The following is a 10,151-nucleotide window of genomic DNA, read 5'->3' as shown; positions in this document are numbered from 1 at the left end:
TTTCTCACATTATATCACAGTTTATTCGCTATAGTTTAGAAAATGGTAATAAAATATGACAAGAACTTAGACTTAAACTGTCAGAACAAATTCAGCTTGATAATGTCAGATAACTTTGATAGAAAGGTATATAATGGATTACAATCAACCAAAAATTATTCAGCTGTTAAATTTAATTACACAATTAGATAATACCAATTTAGGTCAACCACTTACCAAGCAATGCTTAATTTTGTTCATTCTGAGTGTAAAAAGGTTGCATTAGCAAATAAAGAAAAAACACTTAAGCAAAACATGGTCAGGTCAAAGTGTCTGAATATTTTTTTATCTCAAATTTTTCTGGTAGTCCACTGTATGAAGAATTTTTGGGTGTAATATGTCACAGTTCACTTTATTTCGCTATCCTCTCTTACATTTTTGAACTATAGTGTCCTGCACCCACTAGTAAAAAAATATAAAAAATTATATCTGGTGTCTGAATATTTTTTGGTTTGACTGTAGCTCTCAAATCTATTATGAAAATGCCAGTTCCATAGTCATATTTAGATGAAATTTGTTACATCCAGTATTATTAAAATTTCCAAAAGCCCTTATCAAGCACAGTATCAGTTCCAAACACTTGAGACGTTTCCTAAAGTTTGAGTTCCTGTTGAGACAAAAACACTGTTGATGATTAATTGAACAGAATGACACAGGCCAAATCTCAGATGATGAAGAGAGAACAGATTGTTGGCCCAAACAGAGTTCCACCTGCCTGCCATAAACTACTAAACTAAACCCTGCATCACTCACCGTGCATACGTGGCTGCAGTGACAGCCTCTGTTTGCAATCTTCTTATGAAGTATTGCCTTATCAGTTTGTAAAGACATAAGGGAAAGTAAATAATGACAGAATTTTCATTTTTGGGTGAACTATCACTTTAAAATGCACATTTAAGTGCAATATTGTTGATTCCCAACACCAAAGTGATATTGAATATCGATATTAGTAAAGTTTTAAAAAAAAAACTATAAATATCTAAATGCCCTTTTCTAATTTCTAATTTTAATGAAATATCTGCTTTGGAAAAAATGTCTCTGAGTGGGTGCTGCAGTATAAATTTATTATTTTTATAAAGAGGATGTTCCTTATACAGAGAATGTTCCTCAGTTTAGCATATGAGCTCATTATGTGAAGCATAAGACACCTCGACCAATATAGAGGCCTGACAGAGAGGAGAAATATAAATAATCTGTAAGCATATTCCCTCACTTCTGCAAGTGATACAATAAGTGCTGGTAGTACAGCAATGCACCCGTTTTTGTTTCAGACTTATTTATGATTTGTCGGAACACATCTGGAACACATCTGCTTCCTCAAATGGGAGGAAAAGTGTTTAAATGTGCCTTTCCAATGCATACTCCTTGGTACATACTCTCTTTCCCCTGTACGGGAAGAGTCATAACTCTCACACATATGACTGACAGAATATTTCATCTTCAAAGTTCACATTGCTCTGTCTGAACCCTTGAAAGTCCACCATCTAGACACAAATGCTTGCAGAAATACATTCAAAATAAAAACATATCTCGTTATTTATGCCAGAAAAAGGAGTGCAAATGGCCCTGGTACACTGTAAAAAAAATTCCATAAAATTTACGGTAAAAAACCAGCAGCTGTGGTTGCCGGAATTTTAAATTATACAGTCTTTTTCAAAAACGGTATACTACCGCAAAATTAATGTCCAATACATGTAATGTCCAATACAGTTTTTCACCATATATAGTAGGGGAATTTACCGTTAACCATTTAACAGGTTTTTACTGTAGCATTTTTACAGTCTTTTACCGTTAAATTCACGGTCATTTTTTACAGTGTAGAATTGTCTTTTTTTCTCCATTTAAATTGTGCTGAAAAGTATCAACAGAGCAACATTTATGTAATGTTCAATACTCTTAAAGTTTACAGCCTCACATTAAGTGAATGCAACCTGCAAGCAATTTGAGTATAATGGAAATGTCAGGACAGTTAGGTCATGCCACAGTTGAGATTAATTGGTAAATACAGTATATGGAAGCACTAGCTTTTATGGGCATCTATTATTCATCCGTTCATTTTAAAACATGATTTTTGTGATCTGTCCTTTGCAGACATGAGACGTGACTTATCTGCTATGATACTTTTTAAATAGCATTGCATGAGAGACATGTATTTGTGGCTTTTCAAATAAAAGGGTGTCAGAGCCAACACTTTATAGCTACTTGACCAAGACTGCAGTCTGAGTGCGACTCTCTCTATCTCATTTGCAGTATCTATACACGACAAAATAAACGGAAGCAGTATATAAATTGGGCAACGCACAAAACTGCATGTAAATATAATTTCTAGTCTTCACACCCATACGCTCAAGCTTTTAAACAAACAGTTGTTCTCCTAATTTGTCAAATCTTTGTTGTGACAATACACAGCCTGTTCATTAAATTTACTTTGCTAAGTTTTGAGATATTGTAACATAAAACACAGATTCATGTGTAAAAGAGATCCTCCCATCATAAAAAGCATTTCCAAGCACCTTTAAAGGGGAATCAAACCTGTTTAATTTTTCATAGTATGCCAGGGTCCATCCTAAGGTTTAGACAGCTGTGCTGGAGGCTAAATTACATCAAACATATTATGTTCAATGACACAAAGTTCAACACTGGCTCTATTCTTATTCACAGTCAAAGGAAGAGCAGACGAGTGCATGTTTTTATAATCAAAGGCCTAAACCGCCACATACTGCTTTTGGTGTTTTGCTTGATCCTGAGACCTGTTAGATCATTACACAGATGTTAGAGATGTTACCACAGCAGAAAAGAAGAGGTCTTTATCTTCATCTACCACATCCATCCCATCTGAAGGAAACCTTCCCTTGGGGTCCAGCTCTAGTTACCAACTGTTTATGAACAAAGTCCAGGAGCAGCTCTACCAATCTTAAAACTACTACAATGATAGTATCTAACAGCATTAGTTGTTGTTTCAAAGGCCTAAATGTGAGATAACATGCTTTTCTTTGGCTTGCTATGGGAAATATCTGTCTCAGACATGCATCCTTCTGGCAATGTGTTCATTGGCAATTATATGAGCATTGTGGTTTCAGATTTACCTTTGATCTGCACCTTTGATCTCCTCACACTTTTGGCATGGTATGTTCAACACATGCTATAGGCATTTTGACCTCTTTATATTGTCAGCCTACAGATTTTGAGTTGATTCTTTTGAATGGTTATAGTTTGGGGCAGGCATCGATTTTCGACGATCAGTTGAGATCACTCACTGATAAATTGACAAAAGTAAATTACAAGGTCCATTAAAGCGGCAGCAGGAGAGGGCCTGTAATATATTTACATCAAACCAACCATGTGTGCACTGCCATATCTGAGCTCCACATGCTTTTATAAAACCTGTCACAAAACAGAGAAACCGCTTACTCATACTTCAGCCAATCAAGTGCAATCTGATAAAACTGCAAGCGTGAGGCTATTTTTAGTTGCATGTGGCTTTCTTCAACTAGTTTAGCTGACCACGTGAGGTAGTTGTGATCTTTCCATAAAACAAGCTGAGCTGTACAACAAGGGTATAGTGTTGGCTTTTGTGTAGAAGGATAAGTCTGTTTATTTTTATTTTGTGGGAAAGCAAGCAAAACCACTTGTTTGTGTAATGGAATTAGCCAGATTCAGACGCATAAACATGTGAAATGCTCATTTAGATAATCACAATCTGTCAGTGTGAATCAAACCATCCTCTCTTTGGGCCAACTGACTGAAACATCCTGTGAATGCTGTGAACAAACACAACATTATAATGTGAACCATTTTTTGTACACACTTCTACAAGTTCAATATTTAAAAATACAATAGTTACTATTTTGTCATTATTAATTATGTATAATGTAATAATATTGTTGTACATCTGTTGAAATGCCTAAATTAAAATAAAACATTCAAATTTCGGATACATAATAAAATTTTCAGAATTTGGGGCGGGGGGGTGTTCTTGATTGATATTAAAACCGTGTCACAGTTACTGCAAAATTTGCCTCCTATATTTGCTGAATATTTCATGTTAATGCATTTTTGTGTGAATTGAAATGTCACAGCCATTGAGAAATGACTATTACATTTATTGCAACAATAAACAGCGCCATTAGATGATGAAAGGTTAGTGTAATCATTAGTCTTTAATCTAATGTATTTGTTTCAGCTCTCTTTACGGCCTGCTTGTATTGCATGAGCTAAATGTTTGATAGGAATAAATGTCTCTAATTAACTCTCCATATGGTTACCATTAAGATTTCACTGCCTAATGCACTGAATGAACACAACATGAGCCAAACAAAGCCATGATATTGAGAGCTTGTTTGTGTGGCTGTTTGGATACAGAGGCTCAATGTGCTTCTGCACTGCAGTTCAGATGTAAAATATTAAACAGTTACAATTTCCAAAGGTTTTCATGTCCAGGAGAACAATAAACAAAATAACACACTGCAAAGGGAAAGATTCAAATATAAGAGAAAGTCTCCCATCTCTTATTCCTTTAATTAAATGTGCCACCTACTAGTTTAAAGAAAGAAAACAGTGGCTCTTTAATAAAGACATATGTACATTCAATTATAAGTGCTTACGAATTTACACACACCCACAAATATTCATAAAACGTTAAGTCAAATATTGCTATAAAACTTGTTCCTGTAACATTCTATTGCTGCATTATTTATTAACATTTTGGCTTCAGTGTTTTTAAGGAAGAAACTGTGTGCTTCACAGTGAAGTTCAAAAGTAAAAAAAAAAAAAAGCATGCACATCTTTGGTGCTTGGCTATGTAAAGTAAATCAAGAAAAAGTAGTGTGTCAACATTTTTCTTGATTTACTTTAATAGTGAAGTTTAATAGTGAAACGTACTCTAATTACATATGGGTGAATATCACAAAAGTACATAAGGAACATGTCTGGGTCATATTTCACCCTAAAATTAAAAGAAATACATTTTATTGGCCTTACATATATTCTATATATTTAAATGTTAAAAATATTTATATATTTAACTGTAGTATTTGCTGTATTGCTTTTTATATGCTGTTTTAAATAATAATTTAAAAAAATACATTACTAAGAATCTAATGGCTCACCACTGAGAATAATTGGAATTTAAAAAGAAATACTCAAAAGTAAAACATCCAAATACATTACAGTAAATGTGAACAACGATCATTAAAAGAATCACTTTTTTCTATTTGATATTAGGGTGAAATTTATGGAAGCCAGTTTCCATCACAGAATTTAAAAAATAAATAAATAAATGAAAAATTAAAGGTAATTGTGTCTTTTTAACACACAATTTTGACTGACTGACAAACTTATCTGACTGAGAATTCAGAATTATGAGATATACTCATAATTGAGAAAAATTTCAGAATTTTGAGATGTTAATTCACAATTGCAAGAAAAAAAGTCAGAATTGTGAGATAAAAATTTGCAATTACTATTTTCATTTCACATTTCATATTCCATGGCACAAACAACTACAAAAAAAAAACAGGATTATGAGATGTTAACTCAGATTTCAAAGAAAAAAAGTCAAAATTGCAAAATGTAATCATAGAATTGTGAGATGTAAACTCTTCGGCTTCCATAGAAAAGTGACCTGGACATGTATGTGAAAGATTCACTTAACCCAGTGCAAAAATATTACAGTCCACAGCAATGTGTTGGTTGAAATAAAAAGATTAAAAGTCTACACTCATGAGCTAATAGTCCTCATCTTCATTTATATTACTGTGGTCAGGCATCACGTAGACAGACTTGCTCTTCTTCTTGCGGCCTTTGGCGTTCTCTAGCTCAGGTACTGATGTTAAAGACAGATAGGCGGCTATGCTGCTCCTCACACCGTAGCTCATCATGTTATCTTTGCTGTCCGCATTATCCAGCTCGCTTGGGCTCATCAGCTGTGACCTATTCATGTGGAGAAATACCAGTCATTCTATACAAGCTCAGCAAATGGAGGAAATGCTTAGAAGCATCTAAAAAGACAGAGACGTACTTATTCACTTTCTTCCAATCCAAGTTACGGCGCATTACCACAGGAGGCGCTTCCTGGGATGTGCTCTGGGCGGGGTTGGACAGAGCCAGACACGGAGCGCTGAGAACACAACATATACCATCCGATGAGTCTGAGGGAAAACCAAAACACATTAGCATTAATGTATCACATACTCATTCCACATTACAAGCAGAACATCAGAGTTTTGTCTTTAGCTCTCACCAGAGTAGTGATTGACCATGTCCTCCAGACACTGAAAGGTAAGCCGTGGGGAGATGTAGTACCAGCTATTAGTCAGACGGAATATTTTATAGTGCTTTATGGTCCTGTGTCTCACAGAGAGAGAATATACACCTGCAGGGAACAGCAGTTATGACTGCATTGTCTTTTTCACTTGCACTCACACTTATTGCCGTAATGTGTGTGAATGGAAAACTTTCTGTGGTTAGTATGCAACAGTAGAAGACACTTCCAGGTACTTACCTCTTTCTCTCGGACTTTCTCTAATTAGGAATGATCCAACACCGTTACCAGGCAATGACAAAAGCTCTTCTGCCTTCTGTCTGCTTATCCCCTCAAACAGCCATCTTTAGAAACATAACATAGTAAAGAGGAAATTATGTTAACAACTGAAAACAATGACTTCACAATTCAGTATAAATGAAGGTCTTATATAAATAACAATGTTCTCCATAAATAAATGTTTACTGGTGTTTCACATGATATGGTTTATAAACTGTATGCAATAAAATCAAAAGAAGTTCACTACTATTCAAAAGTTTTGGGTCAGTAACTTTTTTTTTTTTCAAAGAAATTATTAGTATTCAGCAAGGACACATTAAGCAAAAATGACAGTAAAGACATTAATGATATTAAAAATGTTTCAAATAAATGCTGTAATTAAATGCTCTTTTTAAAACTTTCTATTAATCAAAGAATCCTGAAGAAATGTGTTATGTTTTCAACAAAAGCAGCACAACTGTATTCAACAATGGTAATAATAAAACATATTTCTTGAAAGGACACATTAAGCAAAAATGACAGTAAAGACATTAATGATATTAAAAATGTTTCAAATAAATGCTGTAATTAAATGCTCTTTTTAAAACTTTCTATTAATCAAAGAATCCTGAAGAAATGTGTTATGTTTTCAACAAAAGCAGCACAACTGTATTCAACAATGGTAACAATAAAACATATTTCTTGAGCAGCAAATCATTATATTAGAGTGATTTCTGAAGGCTCATGTGACAATGAGGATTAATTTAATTTAATTAACATAGAAAATTATGTTTCAAATAAATGCTGTAATTAAATGCTCTTTTTAAAACTTTCTATTAATCAAAGAATCCTGAAGAAATGTGTTATGTTTTCAACAAAAGCAGCACAACTGTATTCAACAATGGTAATAATAAAACATATTTCTTGAGCAGCAAATCATTATATTAGAGTGATTTCTGAAGGATCATGTGACAATGAGGATTAATTTAATTTAATTAACAGAAAATTATTTAAAATTGAAATGATATTTCACAACATTACTGTTTTACTGTATTTTGATCAAATAAATGCAGCCTTGCTGTGCATAAGAGATTTCTTTTGGAGAAAAAAAGAAGAAAAAAAACTTACCTACCCCAAACTTTTGAATGGTAGTGTAAATAAAGGATTTATAATATTCTGAAAGAGATTACAGGAAATTGTCTCTAGCGACATTTATCATCCGGTACTTATTGTATTATGTCCAGATGTTATTTTGAATTTGGGAATATATTTCTAGGATCATCATGAAACATACATCAATGAGGATAATTAGTCTAAAATTACCCATGATAAACCTTTGCCACATAATTACTTGGAATGTAATTCTCAGTTCCTGTTTGAAGAGAACGGACTTTCCACCAGCAACCATCTCTGTAAAGCATTGACGAGTAAATAAATAGTCATTTTATGGTTTGCATGCGTATACATATATTAATTAAACTAAAAATGAAATATGCATTTCACAAGCTGCTGATGCATTATATATTAGCAGGCATTTATTGTTATATAGCATCAAACACATTGTATTTCACCGAAAGAACACTTACTCAGAGAGACCTTTGAGTTTGTCCCCTATCCTAAAGATTGGTTCACTAATGTCTCGACATGGGTAATCAGTGAGCACCACAAGACTGTCACAGTCTGTAAATGTAGATTAACAAACAGTATAAATAATGTCAAAGACCCACGTTAATACACATTTAAGCAACAGACCTCCCATACAGCAGGTGACGAACCATAGCTTACCTTTAAACATGGTGTCAAAGTTGTTAGGCTCTGGGTTTGTCTTTTCCTGCCTCATCACATTGCCCATGATGGCCGTTAAGAGGCCGCAGCTCTACAGATGCTGGAATGTTAAAGGCACATTTCAGTATGAGTTCTGCATCTGATAGTCCAACAGCTAATGCAACAGCTGTTTTAATTTTGCAACTTCCTCTCAGCTAATGTGTTATCTCTACCAAAAAATAGAACAGGGAAGCTGCGGAGAGCCCAAGTCTACCACTATTTTCCACTTAACTTCTTCCTGACAATGTCAATATTTAACTTGCATTTCTACAGTGCAAACAAAAAGTATATGCACCATTGGACTTATTTTTGTATTTTTTATAAAACAATTTTTTTATTCATAGCCATAAATTGCCTTGTTTGTTTGGGTCTCATCACTTAAAATGCCATTTTGCATCACAGGCCTTTAACCAACCTCAACATTACGTCTAAATTTTGACATAAATGCTTAGAAGTGGTATGTGCTCAGAAATTCTTAATGTAATATTTTGTAAACATGATAAATCAAACCATGGATAGAGGGAGATTACTGGAAGTAACTAAATGGATAAGACCCAAACAGCATCCTTACACTTGACACTCTTTTTCCCTGCAGCGAAACACCGTATGAATGTCAAAACTCCATTTTATTTCCCACTCCACACTAACAGAAATATGCTAGGCACATAAATTAGTTTTCTTACCTCTCACCTGAAGCAGTTAAATATCCATGTTTCCTCCAGAGGGCAAAGCTTCAGTTCTGGCTGGCTGCTCCCAATAAAGTTGAAGCAGGTGGTTCAGAGTAAAGAAATACTGCCCTGGTCTCAGACCGAAGGCCAGCAGTAAGAGCAGTTGTGTTGTAATGGCCTGCACTGCTCTGCAGGCTTATCTAAACTGAGCGCTGGTCTACTGAAAAACAGCACACAGCCACATACTTCCTCTGGTAAAATGAGGAAGAGTTCCCTAACCTTGTCTTCCTTCATCCCCTCAATGTGCACCAACAAAAATGATTACACATTCTTAATGCAAATAAAAATACAGTACAGCAAACCATTTTTTAATGCAAATAAGTACAGTTTGCAATGCTTGCGTTTACGATTTAAATACGTGGTTTTGGTGCTCTCAGTATCATAGAGTGCTCAAATGGGTATTGTGCAACTTCCTGTGTATGGCATTAGTGGGTGAATGTCTGGGTGTGAGTGCGTCTAGATGTGTGAATTTCTGTCTCAGAAGCATAAAAATGGCTTTAATGATACAAAATGTAGTGATAAACATTAGCCGTTTAGCTTTAGCCTTAGTGTTTTTATTAGCTTTATTTAGGTTTTCATATGATCCTGCAGATCCACCTATATGATTTACAATAAAAGGTGGCTACACAACTGAGAATTTAGCATTTGTTCTCCAAATGAGAGGTCATTTTTGTACATTTTTAGACATCAGCTGGAAAAAAGGAAGTGTGTCTGTTCATGCATGAGTTTTTATGCATTCCACATGCTACTACATGTGAAAAAATTAACACTATACAACCATCCCAAAACCTTATGCCTCTGGAGACCTGCAATATACAATAAACTCCATTTATAGTTAAGTTTTACAGCTGATGATGCAAACTGCAAAACGCTTAAAAGGTGTCCATTTATTTTACTGCATTGAAATCACCACCATATCAACCAGTTGTATTCTTTGGGCTGCAAAACAAAAAGATACGTGACAGATGACTCGAGAGTATTTCTGCTTTCTAAATGTCCCTTATTGTGCAGTGCTATGAATATAGAACTAGCTGCTGGCC

The 10,151-nt window shown here is 34.5% G+C and overlaps 1 protein-coding gene across 1 annotated transcript; it reads right to left on the bottom strand.

The window, feature by feature from the left end:
- Nucleotides 1-5,620: 5,620 nt before the first annotated feature.
- Nucleotides 5,621-9,238, bottom strand: LOC107724327 (src-like-adapter). Its single transcript, XM_016533205.1, has 8 exons — nucleotides 9,067-9,238; nucleotides 8,345-8,444; nucleotides 8,146-8,239; nucleotides 7,883-7,969; nucleotides 6,542-6,645; nucleotides 6,281-6,412; nucleotides 6,059-6,188; nucleotides 5,621-5,970 (listed from the first exon to the last, which is right to left on the bottom strand). Exons 2-8 carry the CDS (start codon nucleotides 8,409-8,411, stop codon nucleotides 5,766-5,768), a joined length of 819 nt encoding a protein of 272 aa, XP_016388691.1. The 5' UTR covers nucleotides 8,412-8,444; nucleotides 9,067-9,238; the 3' UTR covers nucleotides 5,621-5,765.
- Nucleotides 9,239-10,151: the final 913 nt, after the last annotated feature.

Source organism: Sinocyclocheilus rhinocerous, unplaced genomic scaffold (genome assembly GCF_001515625.1).
Source record: "Sinocyclocheilus rhinocerous isolate Xijiao unplaced genomic scaffold, SAMN03320098_v1.1 scaffold574, whole genome shotgun sequence".
Lineage (NCBI taxonomy): Eukaryota > Metazoa > Chordata > Actinopteri > Cypriniformes > Cyprinidae > Sinocyclocheilus > Sinocyclocheilus rhinocerous.
The sequence above is the reverse complement of the archived record's forward strand: the minus strand, read 5'-3'. Positions and strand labels throughout refer to the sequence as shown.

Excerpts from the sequence above, each read along its gene's own strand:
- LOC107724327 (XM_016533205.1), bottom strand. The coding sequence starts at position 8,411 with ATGGGCAATGTGATGAGGCAGGAAAAGACAAACCCAGAGCCTAACAAC. Across the intron at positions 7,970-8,145 it reads AAACTCAAAGGTCTCTCTGA|AGATGGTTGCTGGTGGAAAG; the intron begins GTAAGTGTTCTT and ends AATGCTTTACAG. Across the intron at positions 6,646-7,882 it reads GTGGCAAAGGTTTATCATGG|ATGGCTGTTTGAGGGGATAA; the intron begins GTAATTTTAGAC and ends ATGTTTCTAAAG.